This window comes from Parus major, chromosome 17, assembly GCF_001522545.3.
Source record: "Parus major isolate Abel chromosome 17, Parus_major1.1, whole genome shotgun sequence".
NCBI classification, from domain to species: Eukaryota; Metazoa; Chordata; class Aves; order Passeriformes; family Paridae; genus Parus; species Parus major.
The window spans coordinates 6330946-6357363 of NC_031785.1; the positions used below are offsets into that span (position 1 = coordinate 6330946).

At 49.9% G+C, this 26418-nt stretch overlaps 1 protein-coding gene across 1 annotated transcript; it reads left to right on the forward strand.

Annotated features, from left to right (window-relative positions):
• Positions 1–25573, forward strand: MEGF9 (multiple EGF like domains 9). The gene is made up of 6 exons (XM_033518541.1): positions 1–85; positions 233–425; positions 12561–12700; positions 16014–16157; positions 17029–17301; positions 20811–25573. The coding sequence occupies exons 1-6, from the start codon at positions 1–3 to the stop codon at positions 21263–21265; spliced, it is 1290 nt and encodes a 429-aa protein (XP_033374432.1). The 3' UTR covers positions 21266–25573.
• The last annotated feature ends 845 nt before the right edge of the window (positions 25574–26418 follow it).

Here is a 26418-nt window from a genome sequence, read left to right on the forward strand (position 1 = left end):
ATGTGGGTATGCAAAGGGAGTGCTGAGACCCTGGCCCAGGTTGCCCAGAGAAGCTGTGGCTGCCGCATCCCTGGAAGCCTCCAAGGTGAGGTTGGATGGGGTTTGGATTAAGCTGGAAGCTGTCCCAGCCCACGGCGGGGAGGTTGGAATGAGATAGGCTTTAAGGCCCCTTCCAGCCCGAACCATTCTGCAGTTCTGTGATTCCATGTCTCTGTTTCCCTTTCCCTTGCAGGCGACCTGTGCAACTGCAGCTCGGTGGGCAGCGCCGGATGCAACCGCACGACGGGGCAGTGCCGCTGCCTGGCCGGCTACGCGGGGCCGCGCTGCCACAGCTGTGCCCGCGGCTTCTTCCCCGAGCAGGGTGGCCAGCAGTGCCAGCCCTGCAGCTGCAGCTCTGCAGGAGCCACCAGTGACCAGTGTGACCAGTGAGTAGCGGGTTCTGCGCGCAGGGCGTCGCGGTTTGGTGTGCTTCGGGTTTTGGGCAAGAGCGGGTCTTGTCGTCTGTGCTGCTGTTTAAAAGGAAAAAAAAAAATAAGCAGGAGGGAAGCTGGTCGTATAAAAATTAATGGAGATTATTCTTCCTCTTTCAAGGGCTGAATTATAAAAATATCCATGGCTGTGGCAAAAGCCCTGGCGGCCCCCAAGGGAGTTGACTTGTGTTTCGGAGTTGCATGGAAGCAGAACCTCTCCTAATGCCTTGTGCATCTGTTAGTCCCTCTTGGGCAGGGCTGCCTTCACGCCTGAGCTGGGAGGGGAGTGGAGGCTGGGGTGGAGCACGGGGGCTTTGGAGAGGTTTATTTTCCAAAGGGAAAGGTTTCATGCCAGAGGCAGGCAAAGCTTTGTGCTCTGCCCTTGCTGAGCGTTGGGGTGGAAGCGGCGGCCCGACAGCAGGGTTGGCTCCTGCCTTGCCTGGTGTTTGCAGTCACCAGAGCTGATGCTTGGAGCTCCTGTATAATGAATGTGTTCCTCTTCATTTCACCTCACCCACCCTCACATCTTGCCTTGTAAAAGCTGGCACGCAATTATTTTCCAAGCAGTGATCTGTCAGCCATTAGAGATGTGTGGCTGGGCTGAGGGGATCGCTGTTCTGCACCATCAGACCGAGCAGCAGCCTGACCCACCGGGTCTGCAACCTGTGCTCACAGGACAGCAAGTTTCCAAGTCTCTCCTTGGAGGAGACCTCAACAACCACCCTGCAGCAACTTCCAGCCTTCCCAGGCTCCTGCTGCCTTATTGTCTCCTAGGGCTGGGTCTGGGCTCAGCGTGTGTTGAGCACCTGCAGTTCTCTGCCAGGGCAGGGGCTGAGTCAGAGTCCCTGCTCTGCAGGGACATGCTGCCTGTAATTATTTTATACATTATCTTTTCCCAAACGCCCAAACCCTCTGTTGATGTCCTTCCTTTTTGTTTCAATGCTGCATTTTTGTGCTTGCATAACTCTGACAATTCAGAACTTAAAAGTAACACTCTGGTTGAGGAGAGTGACCTTCTTACTAAAAGAGGTGATTCTTGGGGGTGGAAAGTATGAAGTTTTTCTACCTTTTTTTTTTCTTTAGTGGCAGTTTTAGGTATGGGAAGATGTGCCTGGAAGCATCAGGGTTTGCCACAGACTTGACAGTGTGATTTTGGTTAGATCTACTGGAAAGGCAGTTTGGACAGAAAGGCAGATGGGGAAAATCTTGTCCTTGAGAAGTTGGAGAGGAGGGAAAATGCTGCTGGAGCAACTGGGTTAACTGGAGGGGAGCATTCTTACCCCAGCTCTGAGTTACTGGGCAGTGGGTGAAGCATGGACATGTCAGGTGTCTCCCCATGTCTTTCTGCATGGGGTGAGCCAAGGAACGCCCTTGGGAGCGTCAGGGGAGATGCTCTGAGTCGTGAAGGAGAATGAGGTGGAGTTGGAGCCTTCTACATGGAGCCAAAACCAGCAGGGACCTCCCCAGCCTCTCCTCAGCACCATTTCCCAGCCTTGAGGGACATGAGAGAAGCTCATTCTCAGCCATTTAGAAGAGACAGCACAGGGCAAGACATGGAGGGAGATTTGGGGAGGGGGGATGTTGCTAACAGAGATCACTCTGTTTCCCTTCCTGCCTCAGAGGGGTTTGCTGCAGACAGAGATGACCTCTGGGTGTTTAAAAAGAGGAAAATTAGGTCAGTTGTCTGTGTTACAGAGCTGGGGGCATCAGAAGGGCTGAGAGATGGGCAGCCTGGTGCTGTGATGTGTGTGGGAAGATGGAGTGGGACACAAAGGCCAGCAGGGCAGGCACTCCCCTTGTTCCTGTTGTTGAAGTGGGCACAGGGCTGGGCACAGGGCTGGGCACAGCTCCTGCCTGCAGCTGGGCTGGCTGGGGACAGGCACCAGGGCTGTGCTGCACCCCTGCAGTGGGACCTGTCCTGCTGGGTGGGAGAGCCTCTCGTGCATTGCAGGGAAATGTGTGCCAGGAATGGGATTTTTGGCTCTCCTGCAGGAGCCCTGGGTGGCTGCTGAGGAGTCCCTGGAGGAGCAGTACATGTCCCTCGGGCAGTCTGTGCTCGGGATGAGGCACGCAGGCATTGCCCAACACCAGCAACCAGCTACTGTTTTGTTGGCATGGAAAACCCTGTAAGCTGTACTCTTTATTTATTTAATGAAGCACCAGCCCAGCTCGACTTGCACAAGTGAATTCCTGTGTGAGGCTTCAGATGGAAGCCGTGGCTGTTCCAGTGGGGCTCTGGGCAAAACAGCAGCAGAGATTTTGGACTGTGACCCTTTTGAAGGGTGGCTGATTGGAGGGGCAGAGTGCCCGAAGGCCGAGCCCTCAGGGTGCACAAAGATGCCTCTTAGCTTTCAGTCAGCTCGTCCATGCTTTTGTAAAAGTGCTTTTTAAAGCACCACCATATGATGATTATTAGTATTATTTCTCAGCTCGCTCTTGGGCTGGCCAGATGGCAACCCAAGTCCCCTGTTTGTTAACTAGACCTCAAATGCAGACCATCAAACAAAAATTAAAAAAATCCCTTTCCTGAGGCGCAGAGTTGATTTTGGGAGTGAACATTGACCTGACATGCTGTCGCTATGAATGGGCTCCATGGCTGCTAATCAAAGGTCTGTTTTGGTGGTGGTTTAAATTTGATTATCTAGGAAGATCCACACAGATCCCCCTGTGGGATGGCAGAGGATTTCTGTGCTCTGGTGTGGGTGGGTTTTTTTTGTTAGATGAAAAGCTGTGTGTGGCTCAAGCTGGAGCTTGCTGTGGGGCTGGATGGAATCTTGGGCTGCTCAGAGAGGGCTGACACATCTTGGAGAGGGGGAATGAATTGTCCCTGCTGCGGTTAACGCCTAGAAACCTCAGAAAAAAACACATTTCTTTGGGTTGGATGCTGTGCAGATGCTTGCTAAAGATAGCTGTGGCCTGGAAGTGTTCACAGTCCATAGAGGAAGGGTGGAGAAAGAAGCTGAAGTTTCAAGGGCCATGGTCAAGGTCAGAGTGGTGGAGAATGAGGACAGTGACTCATGTGGGTGCACGGGCTGAGCTGGAAGGGCTGTGTTCCTGCTGCAGAGCTCTGGGGACAGTGGCAAGTGGGGAGGGTGCCTGGCAGTGGCCTCAGCCCACAGTGATGTAGCCCCAGCCAAGAGCTGCCCCCACCAGCTGCATCTCTCACCATCTCTTGGGTCCCTGGAGTTGAAGGCTCTGCTGTTGTCCTGTGAGGAAACCAGACCCTCCCAGCCTGGTGGAGGAGTGATGATATAGAAGAAGGTCACCATGCCCAGGCTGGCCAGCCCTGTACGAGTCTTTCTCCTCTTTTCCTTCATGTGAGCTGAGTCCTGTGCCTGAGCTCTCATCTCTCGCTCCCTAAGGCCAGGAGCCAAGGCAGAGGCAGCAGCAGTGGGCTGGGGTCGGTGGTCTCCAGTCCCAGTAGCCAGGGCAGCAGTGGGAGCTCTGAGGCTCCTCACGGTGTTTGTGGCCCTCTGTACCCGGCACAGCTTTGCCCAAAGTGCCAGCTGTGTCCCCAGCTGGGTGATGGCAGTGTGAGCCAGCAGGACAGGCCTGGGGTGAGCAGGGTGAGGAGGTTTGCTTTGAGGAAGCCTTGAGCTGTGCAGCCCTCATGCCCTGGCGTGGGGAGCTGTGCAGGCACAGCTCTGTAAACACCCACTGGGAATTCTCTGTGTCAACCTGTCCTCTGGCTGAGGGGTTTGAAGGAGCAGGACTGCAGGCAGCACGAGGCCAGCCTGGCTGAGGCAGCATCCCCCTCCTGGGGAGCAGGAGATGGCAGATGACTCTGCAGTTTTTGGTTTGTTTATTTTTACCTTGCTGCCCATCCCCATGTGGGACTGCAGACGCTGGCCCAGGGCAGCCCAGTGTGACCCAGCTCATCTGCAGGAGGGCTGACCTGGATTTACCTCCTGTGAGGTGTTTATCCCAACTTTTCCCAGCCCAGCACTGGGGTGTCTGTGGCTTTTCCTTTCCTGAAGCTGTGGGGGCAGCGTGTTTAGCCCACAAGCAGCTGTCCCTGTGTGGGTGCTCCTCTGGGTTTGGGATGTGAACGGGGGAGTGGAGCTGTGAAGCAGAGATGCTGCTATGAGATGCTGCTACTGGGTCCAGCCCTCAATTCAGTTTCCCTGGGAGGTTTTGTTGGTTAAACTTGTCCTGCTTCTAGGGAAGAAAAGTGATGCACCAGTACCTGTGCCAGTGAATATGAAGGGACCCACCAGGATCATCCAGTCCAACTCATGACCCTGCACAGACACCCCAACAATCTCACCCTGTGTCTGAGGGTTCTGTCCAAACATTCTTGGAGCTCTGGGAGCCTTGGGGCTGTGCCCATTTCCAGCCTAAACCTCCCCTCTCACAACTTTGCCACACAGTTTACCTAAACCTAGCTTAGCCATCTCAACTGGGTTTGGTTTTTCCAGTTCCCATAAAAAGCTCAAAACTAATCATACACCTATGCTGCCATGGTCCCTAGTGCAAACAGATGCCTGTTAAACTGGGGTCTCTGGATCAATTTTAGTTGCTCCCTCTGCCTGTGCCTCAGTTTCCCCACAGGTGGAAGGGCAGTGGGAAGCAGAAGCTCGAGGAGACAGCTTGGAGGTGATGTCTGGCCTCCTTTGGTTGCTGTAGGCTGAAACCCCATGCCCAGGTGTGCTGTGCTCTGCCTCTTTGCTGTCTCTGCAGCCTTCCCTTACTGCTGGCTGCAGAGACAGCCCTGTGATCCTGATTCCTGCAAGGCTTGTGCTGTAGGCTTGGCACAAGTCATGTGAGAGAGAACTCCTGTCGCTCATTTCCAGTGGGAGAAAAGGGGGAAAAAAAGATAATGCACACATATAAATGCCCAAGTGTTAATTCAGAGATGCTTTGCCCCCTGAAGGGGACCTCAGGCTTTGTGTTCCTGTTAAAAGGAGTGAAGGCAGTGTCCCTGGAGTCTGTACATGGCTGTCCTCTGGAGCAGGGATGCTGCGAGGCCAGGCAGGGAGGGCAGTGGCTGTCCCTGTGTGCTGCCTTTGTGGTGGGATTCTGTGTGGAGAGGCTGATCTTGTGACCCCAGCTCGTGGGGATTTGCAGGAGCCTGGCTGCTGAGGGTAAGGTCAGCAGCACTGGACAAAGAGCTTTGTTGGGGCCTTTGAATAAGGGCTGGGGGTTCTGTGGGAGCTTGGGAAGCTGGGCAGGGAGAGCCACACACTGGGATTGTGGGGCTGGTGGGATGTGGGAAGATGCCAAGAGACTGTGGGGAGCAGCCTGGTGTGGCACAGTCTGGACACACCTGGAACCTCATGTGAGGCAGGATTTGGGGGGGTTTTTTTTAGTGGTCAGGAAATGCAGGTCCATTGAAATTCAAGGTTTTTGTGGAGCTTCAGCAGCCTGCAGGGCTGCTGGCCATCCCAGACCCTGGAGGTTATTTGGGGGAAGTGATGGGCTTCTTGTTTTGCATGGATAAAATCTTCATTTTCTGTCTGCAGACTGTCATCACACTTTTGAAATGTCTCTCTTTTGCGTGGGATCTGTCTCTCCATTCTGCTGTATTTTAGCAGTCCAGTAAACCACATTAGGCACTGCTCCCCTTTGGAGGTGTGACCTTGGGAGCTGAAATCCTCAAGGACTTATGCTTTAAAAACCCCCCAAAACCAGACAAACCCCCTTTTTCTCTTTGAAAAGACTGCTCTCCCTTTTATAGATTGGATGAGCACAACCGGTGGCTCATTATCTCCCAGTAATGCCTTGTCAGCATCACTCTGCAGAGAACAGATCTTGTTTTGTAGCGGAAATTATTACATGTGGACGTCAGAAAAGCAGAAGAATACCCTGTTAAAGCCTATTTTTCTGCATGCTTTAATTATCTAAATCTCTCCCCTATTCCATCCTCTCACATCCTTTACATCTGATTAGCTCTCCTCCTCTCTCCCCCCACAAGAAGGTGGAGGTACCTGAACCCATTTTTATTCAGTTGCAGACAGGAATGGGAAATGAATGAGTGACTGGACACAGCAGCAGGGAAAAGTGGATTGTTATCATCTCCCCTACAGTAATTATGGCTTCTCAGAAATCCTGTTATTTTGTGGATTTTCCAGCAGGCTTTGCCGTTCCTGTGTTGTCTGTTGCAAACTTCGCTGCTCTGGCAAGCACTGACTGCCCTCAAAAGGAAATATGGGCTCAAAGTGTTTAAGGTTTTGTGACTAAATTCTGGCTTGGGGGGTGCCCAGGGTGTGCTTCAGGCACTGCTTGTACCCTGAATCTTCTTGTGCTGTCTGAGCAGAGGCACCAGCAGAGGTCTGGGGATGGAGGGACCACTTTGGGCAAAGCAGGTGTGTTCAGTGGAGCCCCATCTCCCTGGCATCCCCACTGATGTGTCCTTCCCTGCACTCAGGCTCTGCACCCTGGCCCATCCCTGCATGTGATCCCCAGAGGTTTCACTGGGAAAAAGTGAGGCTTTCCAGCTGAGGCTGAGTGAGGCTTTTGCTCATGGAACTGTGCAGGGCCCCTCCATCCTCCCTCTGCAGGGTCAGTGTGGGCTTTCCATTGCCTCCCTCCCCTGCCTTCAGGGGCAGCTGGAGGGGACAGCACAGGCTGGAGGTTCCTGGCTTTCCACAGCCCTGCTGGAGATTCCCGGCTCTCCCTGGCGGGGGAGCTGGGGCTGTGGAGGCGGCGGTGGCCAGACAAGGTGGCCCTTTGACATTTACAGAGTGGCCTTTCAGAGCTGTGAAGTGTCCCCGCTCCGTCGAGGGCTGCCCTACAAAACAGCTGCCGTGGCCCAGCACGGAGCGAGGAATGTGGCACACAATGGGCCAGTGTTGGCCCCCATAAAGCTCTGCTTCTTGTGCCCTCCACAAAGGGGCTCAGAGCGGGCAGGGCTTGGCCCTGGCCCCACTGACTCTCCCACAGAGCTGCCAGCAGCTTTGGGTTGAGCTGAGGGAGTGGGGAGGAGAAACCCAATGTGGGGCTTTTTCCTGCTCTTCCCTTCCCCACGTGCTGATATTCCAATAACTGACTGACTGAAAAGTCAGCACGTGGGCTGTGAGGGTTCTTGGCTTCCTCAGCATGAGAGGACCTGGCTTCAAGCTGCACCAGGGGAGGTTAGGTTGGACATCAGGAAGAATTTTTTCATGGAAAGTGTTGTGAAGCATTGGAAGAGGCTGCCCAGGGAGGTGGTGGAGACCTCATCCCTGAAGGTGTTCAGCAAACTGGACATGGCATTCAGTGCTCTGGTGGTGATCAGTCAAAGGTTGGATTCAGCGACCTTGGAGGCCTTTTCCACCTAAATGATTCTGTGATTCTGAGTGTTAACAGCATTGCTTTCCCACCAAAGTGTCTTGGAGCATTTAGCTTTCAAATGTGAACTTTTCCACGTTGCCCAGGAAAGTGTAAGAGAGATTTATCCCCTGGCTGCTGTCAGACATCACAGAAAATCAGCACTAAAGGATCCCTGCTCACTGGAGGAATGCACCATTTTTGGAGACATCTCTTCTGAATCCTCCTAATCTTGTGCAGAATCCTTTTGTCTTATCCCATCAAAGTGTGACAAAGCCTTTTCATGGGGTTTGTTTTAGAGGTGCTCATAGTTCAAGGCGATTTCCCTCCCTGGCAGGAGCGCTGTCACTGCTGTTAATTGTGTCTGATCCAGGGACACCCCGGGCCCTGCTGGCATGACTGAGGGGCATTGCTGTCACTGCAGGTTCCCAGGGGGACAGGGCACAGGTGAAGCTGGAGATGCCATCAGGAGATGTGCAGGAAGGGCTGGTGTAGCCCTCACTTTGCTCTTTCTTAGGGCAGTGTGTCCCTCCCCAGCTCTGCTCCAGGGGGATGCTGAGCTGGGCAGGGTGTGGGGTGTGCTCTGTGCTTCAAGGTGAACACAGTAAATGGATTTGGCAAGACTCTTGTTGTAGGTTTTGCTTGGCTCATCTGCAGGGCATGCCCTGATTTGAGACCCATGGAAGATCCCTCCTTCTCTGATTCTGCCCCAAAATCATACCCATCTCTATGTTTTGAAAATAAAGGCACAAGAGCTTCGTGCTGTGCTGGTTTGACTGGGTCTGACATGACCAGGGAGTCACTGGGCTCAGTCTGGGACATCCAGGTTTTCTGGTGTGTGGGAATATATTCAAAATTAATTTCTCTCTTCCTTCTCCTTGGGGAAAAAAAAAAAAAAAAAAGAGAAGGAAGAAAAGGAATGATTGGAGCTTGCTGGGGGTTTTCTGTTAGACCATTAACTGTGCACAGCTTGACTCCCAACAGCCCCTAAGGCCATGGTCCTTCCTCCTCCCATCCATCTTGTGCCTGTCATGTCCCTGCTAAAATCAAGATGTTTCTGTGGAGGAGGAGTGGAGACCCCTTGCAGATGTGGCTGCACATTGTACTCTGTCTCAGTTCACAGATACTTTAATGATTTATTCCCCTTGTGATGAGGCCTTGAGCTTCTGTGCAGTCTGTGCTGAGCAGTGCAAAGTGAGGGCACTGCCCAAGCTCCCAAGCCCATCCCCTTTTCCTTCCCCAGCCACCAGACCTGGCAGAAAATCATCTGCAGGGTGCTCTGTGGCTCCAGGGGTTGTTGACACTTCTCAGTGGGGTCAAAACTGTCTGCAGTCCTCCTCTTTGCCAGTATCCAGGGGAGGGCTGGGGTGTCTCTGGTGTGTCCCCTTGACTTCTGTACCTGTAAAGCTGCAGTCCTGTGTAAAATCCCACCTCAGGGAACACGTGGATGCCCCAGTGGCACAAATCACTTGGCAAGTGATGGGATCCTGTGGCTCTTTCCCCTTGAGAGGGAGTGGAAGGGAGCTGTGGGGACTGGGAGTGAAACCAGGCTGGCTTTTGCAGACATATTTTGGGGTGTCGGCTGTCATCTGCCCCAATATTTTGCTTTTATTTACACTGCCCTGCCCCACGTCTGTGGGAATGCTGCTGCCTGGGGTGGCTGTGTCCTAGTCCAGCCCCAGGCTGTCTCCTGAGGCAGAACACTGAGGGATGAGGCTGCTCAGGTGAACGAGCTCCTGCCTTGGGGGGTTCCCAAACCTGGCGTGTGTCCCTGGAGGGTCAGATCATTCCATGCCGAATCCAAGCCCTGGATGTGGCTGTGCCCTGACCAGCAATCACTGCCTGCTCCTTTTGCCGGTGCCTCGTGTGCTGGTGATGGTTTTAATCGGCAGGAAACATCTGTAAAGTTGATGGATGATGTGATGGTGATACACACCACCTACACCGTCTCCAGAGTGAGTGTATTCATAAAAATCTGGGAGAAACCAATGCTGGCAGGAGATTCTGGTTACTGGAAGTCTGGTTTTATCCCAACATGTATTTGTATCAATTCTTTGTGAGAGCTGAACATTGGCTGGCTTCAGAGGGGTTAATCATCATCTGAAGTGGAGTTGAGTAATTGATGTTGCTGCATCAAAACGTTTCCCTCTTCCCATCCCCCTCATTCCCCCCACTTCCCCCCAAAAAGAAATTCTTGGCTGATACTCAAAATCCAGTTCAGTTCTCACTGTGCAAGTATTAAACTGTGGGTCTTTTCTTTCAGATTTCTGGATTTTTATGGGCACAATTGGTCTGTTAACAGGATTTTTTTTTTTTGGTGGTTTCAAAGCATTTATATCATTGACCTTTGCTTTAAAAAGTGTCTGACAGACTTTGCTGGGCTGGAGCTATAAAAAGGAGTGTTGTAAGGGGGCTTTATTCTGTGGAAGCAATGACCACAGGCAAAGCTTTATATTTGCTGAGTGATTTAATTCTTGCACATGCAGGACTTGGCTCTGTGCCATGTGTAACATGTTGAGAAAAGGTCTGCTCAAGAGGCATTCAAACCAAACTTTCCAAACAGTCTTTCTTCTTTTTTTTTTTTCCTTTTTTTTTAAGCTTGCTTTCCTGTTATTTCTAAGCTAACGAGTAAAATCAAGGGACTGTGCCCCAAAATGCTGAATTGAGCTCTAGCAGGGTCATTGAGGAAATAAACCTCCTTGAAAGAAATGAAATGTGAGTCTGGGTGGAAGCAGGGAGGAAGAGGAGGGTGTCATTGAGAAAAAGGCTGGATCAGGGACAGGAGGGAGTCAAACAGAGCTCTCTGAACTCCACCAGGAAGCCACGGAGGCTGAAGATGCTGCAGCTCAAATGCCTGGTCCTACAAAACCCTGCTCATACGGTGCAAGCCCAAATAATGTATTTTCAGGCTAAACATCAGATTTTCCTCCTCACAGCACATGCTTTTCCCTGCCCTCTTACAGGAATAGCAGTCAGGAGCAAATAATAAAAAGCTGCTTTTTGTTTGTGCTTATTTTAAACACTGTGACAACGTTTGGATTAATGTTGGGTCTTGTGAAAAGCTCTTTAAAAGTCAAACACACTGAGCTGCTTACCAGCCAAACATACTGAGCTGCTTACCAGCATGCCTTTGAATTTTGCATCTGCCCACTGCATTTCCAGATAATGGCCTGGAGAGCAAGGAAACATCGTATTTCTTCCTTCTTCTTGTAATCAGGCCGTTAAATATGCTTGAGATTTCAGATTCTGCAACTATTTAATTGTGTAGCCCCTTGGGCTGAGCCCCATATTTTGGTGAGTAGTTCCTCTTCCTTTGGCAAACAAACAAACAAACAACAGAAATACTCAAATATGCTGATTTCTAACAGAAGCAATGTCATGCCCAAAACATGGCAATCTACTGCATTTTAGTTAAAAACAACACATCAACAGTGCATCAAACATCTATTAGTTTTAATCAGCAGATTTTTCTGGAGGCTTTTAGGAGCAAATTGTGCCTCGCTCACTCTTCCCAGGAGAGGGGGAACAACGGATGGGCTTTGTGCAGGCACAGAGAGCCCTGAAATGCTGACTTTAAAGGGTATTTCAAAGGTGTTTGAACAGGGTGGAGAGCTCAGAGGGTGATGCAGCACGCAAGGGCTGTCTGTGGGTGGTATCACCTCCTCTGCAGATAAATCCATCACCTGGAGAGGACCAAATGCGGTTTATTTGGGATGCAGCAGGCAGGGCTGGGGGTTCCTGCAGGTCCCCCAGGGCTGTTGGGGATGTGCAGAGGCACTGGGTGCTCTCTGTGCCTTGGCTGTTCCTGCTCTGCAGGTGGGATCAGCCACTTCCAGCAGCGGCTGTGCCCTGGGCTGGATGGGAAGGAGCATTATCCATTCCTGTGATTCCTCTGAGACTTGAGCTAAATGCTGCCAGTGTATAAAGTCTGTTATGAAAGCAAAGCATTGGAAGCCTCTGTGTGGAGAGAGTAGCATGGAAAGCCAAAGGAATGAGGGTAACCTTTGCTTTTTATAGCTCCTGGTATTTGTTTGCTCATGGCAGCCACCAGCAATGCCCTCTGTGTTCACAGCGCAGTGCTCCACCCTCCCTGCAGTCACACTGTGCCCAAGTAAACAGCTCCTGTGTCGGTCAGCTGGAGTGGAAGCCTCTGCTGGGGCAGGGAGAACCCTCTCCTGTCTCTCCCTGGCTTCACTGGGTAGAACTCAGCTGGAGAGAGGGGCCTTGCTGTCCGTGGAGATGTGGAAGGGAGAAATGGGATCATGGAGGAGCAGAGGAGGGAGTGCAGGTGGCTGACACCTGCCCTGGCTGGAGCCAAGCAGGACACATGAGCTGCTGCCCCAGCTCCCAGGGGGACCAGGAGAGCAGGTGGTGAGCAGGGAATTGTCTGCTCACACAAAAATCTGGGAGGTGCTGCTCGGCACTGACGCACAGGGGAGGGGATGACCCGTGTGGGTGCTGTGGGATTGTTCAGGCACAGGGACCACGGGTGTGCCAGTGCCCTGCAGGACCCAGGGCTGCTGCAGGTGCTTGGTGGAGCTCCAGAGGGGCTGTGGGAGCGTCTGCTGGGGCTGATGCAAGGGGATGGCTCTGGGCCAGGGCTTTCTAGAATGAACAATGATTTCTGGTGCCCAGCTGGAAATTGCTGTCAGGGCAACTGGCTTGGCAGACACTCGTCCTTTCTTGAACTCCCCCATCACTTTTTGGAAATGGTTGCCCCTGGGTTTCATGTCCTGCTTCCAGCAAAAAGGAAGAAAGGGAGTCCAAAACCCTGCCTGCAGGTTTGTACCTTGGATGCCTCCCAGCACAGCCAGACCTCACTGTTTGTTTTTCCCCCTGCAGCTCTGGGAAGTGCCAGTGCAAAGTTGGTGTCACGGACCTGAAGTGTGACCGGTGCAGTGAGGGTTACTACAGGTTCAATGAGACCACGTGTGAGCCCTGCCAGTGCAACAACCACTCCCAGACCTGCGACAACTCCACAGGTGATGATGTCCTCTTGTGACCATGGGGCTGCAGACTTCACCTGCCCCCTCTGTCTCTGGTTTTTCTGTTCTCATTCACCATACTCAGCTCTTATCCCCTTCACCTACATCTTTTTGCCTTGCACACCCAAAATCTTTACCTTAAAGCTGAAATGGACATGCAAGGTTGGGGTTGGTCTCTTTTGAAGGAAGGCAGTGAAGGCTGTGTGCTTTAGCCCAGGCTGCAGTGCAGAGCCCTAATTCATCAGAATCACCAGTATGAGAAACTGGGGCTCTATTGTTCTCTGCACTTACACAAACACACAACATGGGCTTTTAAAGACCTTTTGTTTAACTGCTGTTTACCTGGAAGCATACACTGTGCTGGCACTGACGTAAGGAGACTTGCTGCCACAGATGACAGGATTAGAGCTGGTAAAAGCTGGCAGCATCTAATTAACATTGCCCACTTTTTATAAATTGGCCTTGTTCATTTCCCTTGATTATTTCTTTGACTGCAAGTGTTGAGGCACCTGTGCTTGAGCAGCTTATGGGAGGGCAGGGGGGAGCTGAATTGCTTTGCCACCCTGACTGGAAGGAGAGATCCTGGAGGAGCACAGTTATGGCACTGCCTGCACATCCCCCACTTCAGCCACAGCACTCACTTCAAATTCCAAACTATCCTCAAAACTTCCAGCCTGAAAGGCAGTTCTGTAATATTTATCCAGGAGCTTAGAAAGGGGTAATAATTAAAAGTAATGTTGCAGAATTTGTTGGCAGAGAGGCAGAGCTCATGAAATCAGGTATTTCTGGGCAATTTCTGCCCGTGTGTTCCCTCATAGGCTGTGTTTGCAGCCCTGGTCCGTGGGCACTGGGTCTGTGCTCCCTGAGGGTGAATTCCTGCATTCCCTTGAGGATGAATTACTGCATTCACTCCTGTACTGAACTCTGTGTGCTTATGTCCTACCAGTATTGAAGGATACACGGCTGTCACTAAAGCTGTGCACACATCAGCTGTGTTACTGATTTGGAGCTGGGTGTGTGGGTTTTGTGAAGGAGGAGGATAATCTGCTCTTCCTTTTTTTCCCCCCCTCAATGTTCCTCCTGCTCTCGATTTATCAAAGAAAACCCAGCACAGACCTTTCTCCTGGGATGGGGCTGCCCTTTCTGTTGGACTGCCCAGTGCTGCCCATAGCATTGCAATGACCTTGCTTAATGACCTATTGTTGATTTTACTTCTATTTTATTTTTCTTTTCTTTTTTCTTTTTTTTTAGTTTTCCTCCATCTGTTCTATTTGCTGCTGTGGCTGAGGGAACCAAACAAAACCAGAACAGAGAAAAAAGTTGATTAAAAATTAGATCGGACGCCTGCTCAAGGGACTGCACTCTGTGTGACCTCCCCAGCTTTACATCAATTCTATGTAGCCTTTGTCCAATTTTCAAAGTTTTTTCCCATTAATTCTATACTTTGGGCTCCCTCTGCTGGCTCTGTAGCTGGCTCCTGCTTGGCATTGCTCTGTCCAGGAGGAATATTTAAAATTACTGGGCATAAATAAATAACTTGGGCAGCAGGAGCTCCCCAGCCGACAGCACTTCCTCTGCCACGACCCTTGTACTCTGTGGTGTGTCTGTGCACTGAGGTGGGCTGGTGCATCCCAGCTGGGGTCCTGTGAGTTCTGATCCTTCCTGAGGGCATTATCAGCTTGAGAAGTGCTATTAATTATTAAGGCTCTCCACAGCGATACCTGCTTGCATGCCTGTGCGTGCTCTGGCTGAGCAATGTGCTGACTCAGGGACACACAGCCATTTTGCAGGGCTGCTGGAGATGGATGTGGCTGATTTCTGCTGATGGGAAAGACATTGGTCCTGAAATGACCAAGGCAACACAGGTGTGATTCCAGAGTTATGCCCGTTAGTGCCTGGGGAGCACCATCCAAGGCAGCCTTGCTGTGACCAGGCAGATGAACTTCCCTGCCCAAAACATCCATCCCGCTGAAACAGTTGATCCAGGTTTGCAGCTGGAGAAACCAAGCATAGCAGATAATTTTCCCCTCTAAACCTGACATCTCTCCCACAAAAACCACTGGCTCGTGCCTGGCAGGCTGCTGAGGGAAGAGCAAACAGTGTGTGGGAGGTGCTGCTGAGCAAGGGGTGCTGGCAGGGCCCTGCTGGGTGAATCAGCCGCTTCCCAGGTTTGCTTCCTGCCCTTGGCATCAGGGCTGGCTGCAAGGACACGCCGGGCTGGCTGGGGATGCTTGGCTGTGGAGTCATCACTGTGGGAATTGAGGAGCAGCAGCCATGTCAGGCTTGTGAGGGAGCCAAAATCTTCTGATATTAATAAGAAAATCTGCTGTGGACTTTACGACAGTCAGCAGAAACCTCAATCGGGATTTTTTCCTGTGGTTGACGTTGATATGAGACTTTCCTGTGCCCCAGCAGCACTGCTGGATCAGCTCAGTGGATCTGTCTGTGCTCTCACACTGCTCTGGGCCACCCTGGTTTATAGAAAAGGCTGTTGCCTTTACAGAGTCTGGTACATGGGATTTAATCAAATCTTCCCTCAGCTCCCTGCCACCTCACCGAGAGCCAGCTGAATTACAGCATGTTCCTGGTGATGGATGGGCTTTATATAGAGGCTGTGCTTTTGTAACTAAGGAGATTTTTCTTCTTGGTCACAGTAGTATCAAAATGCAATTTGGAGGCCATTAGGACACAGTGCCTGTGAAGACACGGCACGTTGAGTTTGTGATTCAGGGGCTTCCCCAGGAAGGGCACGTGGCTCACGTGAGCCCCCACTTCTCCTCTGTTTCTCTGGGAAGGTCAGTGACTGCTGCTGCCTTGTCCTGGAATGGAGGATCTGGAGCCACACTGGTAGGATGGAGCTGCCTGCCCCCAAAGCAGGACAGGGGCATGTCCTCACCCCTGACCTCCAGCTCCGGTGTACAGGAAGAGGCTGCACACAAAAAACCAAAGGCATAAACCTGAGGGACCCCTCATGAGAGTTGAAGCAGCAGTGTTCCATCTCATTGGTACAAATGCAAACTGAAACTGCTTTCCTTGAGGAGAATTTGAACACTGATAACTCGTGTTTACCTGCAGTGACCTTTGCTGTGGGGTCTCTCTGCTGGGGCCTCCTGCTTTTCCACATTGTGTACGTGTGGAGCGAGGGGATGAGCGGCAGAAGGTCATAAGAGGCCAGGATCATGTTTTGGCCAGAGGGCATCCAAAACCACCTGTGAGCTCTGATAATTGAGTGCGTTCCACGTGGATTCTTGCTCCAAATGTTCTGCTCCAGTTCCTGCTGCTGAATGTTTGCTTGTTCTCTGTTCTGCAGGCACCTGCCTGGACTGCCAGGAGAACACCGAGGGGAAGCACTGTGAGCTCTGCAAGGAGGGTTTCTATCGCAGCACTCACCCTGCCCACGGCTGCCAGCACTGCCCCTGCTCCATCGTGGCATCCACGGGCACCTGCCACATACGTGAGGCTCTTGTTTTGGTCTAGTTCCTCATAATGAAGCTTGCTCTCCTCAGTTAAATTGCCTCTCAGAGTGTGTCAGCCCAGCAAGGTGTTTTATAGCCTCTGGAGCTCCTGGGAGCAGCACCTGCTGTGATGGGTCCCTGGTGCTTGTGTTGCCTCCTGTGAGAGCAGCTGTGCAGGGGAGGGATCAGAATCACGGAATGGTTTGGCTTGGAAGGGATGTTAAAGTCTAGTTCCAGCTCCCAGTGTGGTGCTGCAGTCTGCTCTGAAGAACCTGCACAGTTCTGCAGAGAAACTGCTGAGCTTGTGGCAGCCAGGAGGGGGGCAGGGGGTGCTCAGCATGCAGCACTTCTGAGTCTGCTTCTGAACATCTCCATGGGACTCCATGCAGAGATTCCCCAGTGTAACTGAGAGAGCTCAGAGCTTTAATAGCCATATGTAGGACTGTTTTTTGATATTTCCCTAATGAATTTTGCAAGCAAGCTGCTTCTGGCTTTGTATAGGTCCAAAAGTTCTTTTGGATTGCAAGTATCCCCGATATAGTTCCAGCTGTTCTCTTAAATTGCCTGTTTGAGATGGAAATGTTCAGGAATAATGATCTATTTCCTTAGCAACGTGCCGAGTTTGCTCTGTGAGGTTGGTACGAGGCATCAGAACTCCCCAAAGCTGTTTTTTCCCTGCTAACAGAGAAAGTGCTGCAGTTCAAAAGTTGTGTTTTCAGCTCAAAATTTGAGATCGGTCAGTACTTGGTGGCTGCTGATTTTTGTCAGGGTGCCTTGTGGTCAGGTCCCATAGAACAAACCCCACAGAACAATCCCACAGCACTGCAAGGGGCTGTGGCACATCCCTGCTTTGCTTTCTGTGTTCTCCAGAGCCTGGCGAGAGCGTCCCGAGGTGTGACAAGTGCAGACCAGGGTACACTGGCCTCAACTGCAACCAGTGTGACAAGGGCTACTACAACTCGGACAGCATCTGCGTGAGGTGCAGGTGCAACGGCAACGTGGACCCGGCGCTGTCCCCCAGCGTGTGCCGGCCGGACAGCGGGGAGTGCATCGGCTGTCTGTACCACACCACAGGCTTCCACTGTGAGCTGTGTCAGGAGGGCTACAGCAGGGACTCCGAGGGCACCAACTGCACCAGGAAAGGTAAAAAACGCTGCTCAAGTCAGTGGTAAGGCTCACTGTGCAGCTGCCCAAAGGTTGGAGAGGGAATGCTGTTAGCTGTTCTCATTAGTTTAGATTCATCTGGCTGCTGGTGCAGAGAAGAAAATCAGATCTTTCTAACAGAATCACAGAGTAGGTTGGACAACACCTTTGAGATCATCTAGTCCAACCTATGACCTAACACTTCCTCATCAATTAAACCACGGCACTGAGTGCCATGTCCAGGCTTCTTGTAAACACATCCAGGGATGGTGACTCCAGCACCTCCCTGGGTGGACAATTCCAGTTCCCAATTGTTGGTGCCTACTGGCCTTGAAGGGTGGTTTAGAGTTAGCACTGTAACCACCCTGAGTCCAGACCCTGGCAAGCTGGAAAAACCAGCAAAAAACAGATTGTCCCAATCTGTTTGTAGTGTATTTAATGTAGAATGAGAGAAAATTGTTCTGAAGTTGCTCCTTCAGTGGTTATCTGGAGGTTGGTCTTCATGGTGGATGTCCATGCATGGCAACATCACCAGTGTGTGTATTAGGTGAAAGAGCCCAGAGTTCAGGGAAGTATTTGGGCACCAGTTTGTGCCTGTCATGGACAGAGATTCAATTCAGATCTTCCCTCAGGAGCTAGTGTGGTCTTCCCTTCTGTGCTGCTCTCTGGGTGTGTAATCACAGAGTCTTCCCTGCTCAGGGAGAGGATCAGTACAACAAAGTTGGATGCTCATTAGCTATAACAGGGCTGGCAATGGCACTTTAACACCAGCTCATCCATTACCTCCCCCTACACAGCTCTGGCTTTGTGCAAGGACCCACATGACCTTGCTCCACTAAAACCCATATGTATGGCTTTGCTTGGGTACTTGCAGTTTTCACCATTCAGTTTTATTTAAATGGTGTTGTGATAGTTTTTGATGTGGGGAAGGCCTGTCTGCTTTCAGTGGGGCTGGGACATGCTCCTTGAGCTTTCCTCTCTCCCTGACACTTATGTTTTCCCTTTTTTATTAAGCAATTAAAAAGATGTCCAGCTTCTTTCCAGTTCCTTAAAAGAAAAACTGCCTAAAAACCGGCATGCTGAGGTTACTGAGCATTAACTTGTTTTGGTTAAGATTTTCATAAATCACCAGTGCATTTGACTGGCTTCTGGAGTGAAATCATCACCCAGGCTGTGTTTCAGTGGTTGCAGGTGAAATGAGACAGCAGGTTCCGTACAGCCAGGGCAAAGCTCATGTATCCACAGGGGCCATCCAGAGTCTCAAGCCTTACCAGGATTCTGGTGCTTCCAAGGCAGGTAGAGAGGTGCAGAGGGGCTCTGTGCCACCCAGCCAAGCACCGCAGCCTCCCCGGGAACGGACGCGTGGCCTCCAGCCAGAGCTCCTCCACTGCAGGAGGCAGCAGCAGCTCCGCAGAGCCGGCGCTTCAATCAAGCAGCTGGATCTGAGGCTCCCGGCAAAGCTGCCAAAGCAGCCCATTGAGTGAGCAGCTGCTGCTCTCAAGGAGCTGCTCTGGGACATCTGGAGAGCTGGCACGGCCCCGGGAGCGGAACAGGCAGCGCCGTGTCACGGCCCGGAAGCGGCGCCGGGGCCAGAGCCCGGCACTTCACCGTGACGTTCTGGGAGCGCCAGGAAATGTCTTCACCCGAGGCCTCTGTGCCAGCCTGAGCTGATGCTGACTCACAAATAAAGCCCAGAAAAGTGCTGTTTCCTTGCTGGTGAATCAGCCATTGTCTCAGTTCTGTTTTTTCCCTACTTATAGCTACTGGCAGGGTTTGCCAGGGATTGAGTGTTGGTGAAGGAATTTGGAAAGGATGACCGAATTCCTCATGCCCTTTTCCCAAAGCCAAAGGTTTTCCAGGAACCTCTTGCTCTTGTCACGTTGCTTCCTATTGCAAAATTTTGCCTGTCATGCCATAGAGAAATGCTTTCTGGTGTTCAGCACTCATCCTGAGTGTCCTTATCAGCCTAAGGCAGGAGCTGTAAAGAGCAGAGGAGCTGCTGCAGGGAGTGAACTGGGCAGGAACCTCAGTTAGGTGTGTGATGCCCCTTCCAGAAGAATTTTTTTCTCAGTTGCCTGAACTGGGAACATGACAGCCCAAAGTTAACTTGTGGGAGTTCCCCTGAGGGCCCGTGGCAGGACATGTGCTGAATATTTCCAGCTTCTGTTGCCATTGGAGATGTGACTTAGTGCAAAATTAGTCCTTCGGAAGTGATTCTCCTCCTCAATCATAATTAGTAGATGTTCAGGAAAGCTGGAAGCTGGATCCATACAGCATGGCACCATCAGCTGTAATTGCTGCAGCTGTAGATGGATTTAAAATGAAGTTGCTTTTCTGTTGGCAGGAAGAGAGTGGGAAAGAGGATGCAGAGAGTCCTGTGGAGCAGTAGGTGCAGAGAACATTCTGACTGATTGAGGCTTCAGCTTGTGGAGTGTTCCTGTTGCCTGGACTTGAGAATCTAAAATAGATCAGGTTATTCATGTGAGGAAATGCTTTGTTAGCTACATTTGCAAGCTTAATACTGCAGATTTATGGTGCTCTCTGGGGCCTGTAGCTCAGCAGGTTTGATGCAGGCGTAATGAATTCACATCCCACTTCTGAGAACTCAGGGTTAACCTGACTGCTGAACTGAGGAGGGAGTTATCCCATGGCTGCTGGAAGCAAGGCAGGTTCTTGGCTATTTAGTGCCAAGGAAAAGACAGAGCATAGTCTGGTAGTTCCCATGTTCTGATCCTTCCTGTGTGCACCTATGCCAGCAGCTGAAACTGAACCAGGATCCCAACTGGCCTCTGCTGTGTTCAAAAGCTTCTGAAGGACATCCACAGTCTTCTTTTGTGATTTGGTGACCTTCTGCTTCCGGCTGTGTAGGCTGGGGGTTTCTGTATGGTTTGTGTACAATTTCATCTGAAAGCAGAACTGAGGTTATTTTGCCCTTTTACCTAAAGTGGTGCAAACACTGAACCTGCTACAAAATGCTGAGTACCTGTGGTTCATTTTTTTCAGTTTTGATCTTCTTGTTTGTTCAAGTAGGGCAGAAAAAATAATAGTGTGAACAAAATCCTACATCTGGTGCAGTGGTTGTGAAGGGTTTAAGCTCCTGGAGTTGCTGTGTCTGAATGTGCAGCCCAAGGGACACGGTGGTTCAGAGTCTAAACTTTCTGAGCTTGGTAAAGCCCCATTTTCCTGGTCTGAACAGGAGCTGGATGGGACTCGCTATCATCATGAGCTCCTGTGTTGAACCCTGAATCCTGATTACTGCACCTGTCTCTCAGCACTGGGCTTTCCAAGGAGTCCTGTAATCCATGGGCACTTAGCACACAGAATTATATTAAAAAACCCCAAACACAACCCTGGACAGATATATTCTAAATAGCTTTGAAAAAATACCTGTTTAGCATTGTAGCCTTGTCATAATACCTGTGATAGAAATGTCAGATCTCTTATGTTTGTGTTTGATTTTCAGCTCAGCAGATTTTTTTATTGATTTTTTCTTTTAATTTATTTTGTAGAAACCACTCTTAGCCCAGAGCCAACAGAGTTTACAACTTCTGCTCCAAATACCACCAAGGCCACATCCTTTTCCACAGCAGTGCTAAACAGTACTTTGTCACCAACAACTCTACAGACAATATTTCCTATAAGCTCCTCTGACAACAGCACCTCTGCTTTCGCAGACGTTTCGTGGACTCAGTTTAACATCATTATTTTGACAGTGATCATCATTGTTGTGGTTCTACTAATGGGCTTTGTGGGTGCTGTCTACATGTACCGTGAGTATCAGAACAGAAAACTTAATGCTCCCTTTTGGACCATTGAACTCAAGGAGGACAACATCAGTTTCAGCAGCTACCATGACAGCATTCCCAACGCTGACGTGTCGGGGCTGCTGGAAGATGATGGGAATGAGGTGGCCCCGAATGGACAGCTCACGCTGACGACTCCCATGCATAATTATAAAGCTTAGAAGTCATCCAGCTATTCCAAAGTTTGCTTCTCAAAAAGTTACAGGGCTGGTGGAAAGGGTGTCAGGATCTGTGCCAAGGCCCCACGCAGAGGAATTTGTGCTCAGATACTCTCTGGTGCCAGGTGTGCTGTAGCTTGCAGGTGGACAGAGGACAGTGTAGTACATCTGAATTGCAGGTAGTGTGGTGAAATGCATTCAGTGTCCTGTTCTCCATAAAGATCCATAGAATTCACTGTTGTTCTAAACTGGATTATGCTGAATTTAAACATTTTTTTATGAAGAGGTGGTGGGGTGGAGAGAGCAGAACCCGATGAGGAGTCAGAAGCTACTTGGTTTCCAGCCAACCCAACACTTGTGTCTTCATCCTTTAGTTTGAGAAGTAGCTCATGAATTAACAGTGGAATTTCAGGAAACAGATCTTTGGAAAGGCATCATCTTCGTTCCTGATAGAAACTTGTTTGAAAAGGAGAACAAAAAAAAAAAAGGGAAGTAATTGTTCACTGTACTACCAAAAGGCAAGTAGGAGGAGTGAGTTGTACACTTAAAAAAATCACCATTATCTGTTCCCACTAAGCAAGGAAATGGGAAAAAAATCTTAAGAACATTTGAGTTAGGGAAGAGACTAAGCTTTTCCCTTTCTGAGTATTTATACAGGGTGATGATGCTATTAAGACATAGCAATCCATTTTTTTCTAGAAGGAGTTAATGAACTTGTATAGTTTCTGTGCAAGGGAAGACGACAAGACATCTCAGGGTTGCCATGTAAAAATAAAAGCCAGGCTTAATACCCTACCCTGATAGAAATGGTGTGTTCTGTATATAAAATGTAATATATCTTCTTGGAATTGTATTTGTAATTATTTGTAAAAAGGACAAGCAACCAACTGACCAACCAAAAAATCCCCAACCACAAAACCACCAGCCCCTCCCCAACCTCCCCCACTCCCCAGGTCATGTTTTATCCTCTAGGTTTTAATTGTACAGCGGTTAGTGACGTTGTTTAAAAAAGAAAAAAACATGAGGATTGTTTAAAATACTGTAAATGAGATGGCAATATTGTTGGAGCTGGGCCTCTGGCAAACATCAACTGCTTAAAGCTTTTCTTCCACTGTCATTGAATAACTTCTTTTTTAGAGAAAATGTGAGTGCTCCCTACTTGTATCTGTCAAATTTTGCCATTCCTTCAAACACAGAGTGAATACCAGTGTTGCCATGACTAGGGCTGAGTAGGTGTCCAGAAATTGGATGCACCAATGGATTCCTTGCTTTTAAGTCTCTAGACAAAATGCAAATACACTGTCACAAACACGCTGAGAGCCTGGGCTCAATGGCTGAGGTTCTCCCAGGTGGGTGCTCAAGGTGTGGAGGGATCCCACTGCCATCTCTGCTGAGCTGGAGGGCTGAGCTCAGCCCCCTGGCCTCCTGAGGGACAAGAGCAAAGGTCTCCTGGATTTGGGTGGAAACAGCTTTGGGATGAAGAGCTCACGGGACCTGATCTGTGCTTCGAGGCTCAGAAGGTAAAAGTGCACAGATGCTTTCAGAATTTAAAGTAGCACAAGGTGGTGGTGGGGAATCATCTGTCCAAAAAGCACTACAGGGAGCAGGTTTTACAGATTCCCCTGGTTTTGATGGGAGGCTGATGGGCTGTTAGCAAAGAGAACAACTAACAGGCAGCACTGCACAGGGAGGTGACACCACGGAGCTCCTGAGCAGGGGCTGTGCTCCCTGTGCCACCTGTCCCACCCTGGAAATCAAACTACTGCATGGAAACAGGGCAAGAAACAAATATTTCCCCTCACTCTTGCCCAGCCTCAGAGGTGCAGCTGTGTTGCTGTGTGTGGTGGGGCAATGGTGATCCAGGAGCTGGTGGAAGCATCTTCTGAGCCAGGAAAAAGTGAATATTTCTTCAGATGAGAAATGGTAGAGAGAACATGTTGGTTATTTATTTGTTTTTTGATGCTGTGAGGAGGTTTCTTGTATCTTTGGAAACTTGGGAGGGGGAGAAGTAGGTGATTCAAACACATGCTCAAAGATGCCATTTCTGCCTCAAAAACTTGCTACCTGATTTAAAGATGAGGCATGGCAAGTCAGAAGGAAAATCATTGAGGATGACCAAGGGGAAATGGTGAGGGCAGAATTGGAATTACATATAGGCCCAAGCTGATGGAAAAAAGCTGATGGGAAAACTCCTGTTGCCTGTGGTGGGCCTGGGTGAGGCCCCATAATTCAGGTAATAAATCTGGCTCATGTCAGTCAGAGCAATGTTACTTTTAGTTATAAATCGGGGGAGGACTGGAAGAGAAAATCTGGATATTGCTAATCTTTGAGTTACTCATCAAACTTTCAAAGAGCAGAGTGGTGACAAAACAGAAAATTTCCTGGAAGTTGTAATTGTTTAGAGGTGCTGATCTAGTGATCCACTTGCACTTGGTCACTTCATGGGGTGGGGAGGGGTAATTTAGGAAGTTTTGGCTTCTGGGACTGATGCTAGTGAGCAAATCAAAGGACAGGTTGTTCACTTTAATGTTTCTAAAATACTTTAGCAGATTTTTTCATCTCTGCCACAAAACACCTCTTCCTTAAATTTTGCTGTGACTGTGGGCTGCTTTGTAACAGGAACAGGCTTGGATTTTGTCTCACTGTAGAAATGGGGACCATCTGCTCAAGCAGAGCGTGGGCTCGGGTGCTGAGCCATCCTAGTCCCTGCCTGCCACAGCACAGGAGGTGTTGGCACCTGGGCTGCTTCTGACCCCCAAAGAAATCCAAAGGCTTGGTGTTTGGGAAGAGGAGGAGTCAGGGTGCCCTGCAGGGTGGGACAGCTGCTGTCTGTGGATTGCACAGCTGGATAAAGGGATGGAGACAGCCTGGAAAATGTGATGGGAAGCTTGGTTGGGTAGATTTGGATGGCACAGGATGTTCCTGAACAGGGAGCACAGTGAGGATGTGGCACTGGCACCGTGCTTGTCAAATGGCAGAATGACTCAGCAGGGACACAGCAGCCACCTCCTGCCAGCCAGGCCTTGGCACACAGGAGCACCAGTAATAAAAGGAGATCGATGCCTCAGCAGGGAAAGAATAAACAGCTTCATGTTTGACTTTGGTGATGTGAGATCAGATCATCCGTGCTCTTATCAGTTTCTCTGGCACCACAGGAGGGAGGAAGAAGCTGAGCTCATTCTGTCTCCAGTCACCTTGGGTTGGATTGGATGTAGAGGGGTAGCAGAGCTCAAACACTTGTGCCAGGGTTCTGAGGCCACCAGCACCAATGTGTCATCGCTCGTCATGAGGCTTCCCAGGTGCTGAGGTTGGGGTAAGGGCAGGTAAATCAGAAGTGGACTCTCAGGGCTGCTTTGAGGCCCAGCTGAGCAGCCAGCCAGGCCAGGATAGGACATCTTGGTGACTTGTGGGGCTGGGGTGGCAATCCAGGTGTTCCTGATGCAGGAATGCTGCCCAGCTGCTGCCGTGGGGCTGTCACAGGGCACTCGTGGGACAGCAGCTGCACAGCAGAGAGGAGGTGTGACAGGGCAGGGGGGCTGGTGCATGTGGGAAAGCAGCTCCAGGCACAATCCTTGGCACTGTGAGGGCTCAGCTGGCAGTAAAGGCAGGGACAGAATGAGCAGGTGAAGGGCACAGAGCTGGGCTGGGGCAGCCTGCAGGGCTCTCAGCCTGGGGGAGCGTTTGGTGAGCACCGACGTGCAGAAAAGTGGTGGGGCTAATGAGGAGAGATGATCCCGAATCTCGTGGACCAATGTAGCTGGAAATAGCTACGAGGAGCACTAGCCCTGGGGAGCTGTCAGGAGATGTCAGCCACTGGAATGATAATTCCCTTGGACTGGGCTGAGCAAACTTAGCAAGCATTTAGGAGAGAGGAGGGGATATATCCAGCATCCTTCAGGTATCGTGGGCCAGTTAACCACTGCTGTGCAGCATCATCCTCTTCAATGTTACAGGCAATGTAAATGTGCAGAAAGTTTGCACAGTCTCCTTTAAATAAAGGATATAAAAATAGTTTTTAAAGTGAAGTTTTAGAGTGAGCTCCCACAGGACTCTGCTCTGTATGTGTCAGAGGAATGGATTAAAATAAGAAAAATGTGGGCCTTAAAAGTTGTACTTGCTCCCATCTGAAACCCATCAGTCTCACTCTACATCCAAATACGGCGTCTCCCAAGCATATGCTATGCTTACAAATGCATTTCTAAAAAGAAAAAAAAAGTGTATGATTTGAATATATGTCAGAATTTATACAGAAGAATGTTATTTAAAATGAATAAAAATAAATGTATATAATTTGTATCTATGCCACTTGGATTTTTGCATTTGTGTTTTTGTTCATTGAATTTCAGTGTTTTTGTTCATTGAATTTCATCGAGAGTCTTTGCAGTGACAGAAAGGGTTGAATCCAATCTCATTCCAATAATAACATTTGTTCCAAGAGAATTATTCCTTCATTATGCCCGTATGTGAGATGAGAACCAAGACACAAAAATGTTTTTTATCACAGATATTCATATGCACAGTTGACATTCTGTGTTGGAAAATCCACCTGAAAAATGAGCCCTCTGATCTCTTGTGTCTGCTATGAACCATCCCAGCCCTCAGCTGGGTTTGGGAGCTCTGCTGGCAATGACTGTTTTCCCACTCTTCTCTGTATCATTCACATGGACACATTTTGTCAGAGATGTGCATCACTAACAAGGAAACCCTCCGAGCAAAGCTGGAATTGGGATGAGGATATTGTATCAGATTTTTCTTCATGACCACAGGCTTCTTTCAAAGGCCATTTTTGTTGCAGATACTCTGAAATCCACATCTGTGCCATCAGTTCTGGGACTGTTTGCAGAGGGGCCTGTGGAAAACCTGAGTTTCCTTCTCACTTGGCAGAGCTAGGGAATTGTTTTTTGTTTTGCAAACACAACTGCCAAAGGCTCTTTTTTTGGTGAAAGCTGTGTCTGATTCTTCAGCCCTTATTAAGCAAAGAACTTGGAGAGGTAAGGCTTCGTACACTGAGTGAGCACGTGGCATTAAGTGTTCATTCAGATGTTTGACTGAGCCAGAGCTGTGTAAGTAAGGGCCACACTGGTGAAATCCAAGGGAGTTTTTTGAGACCTGGTTTGCATTATCAGAGCAGTTGGATTGTGCATGGCTTAATTTAG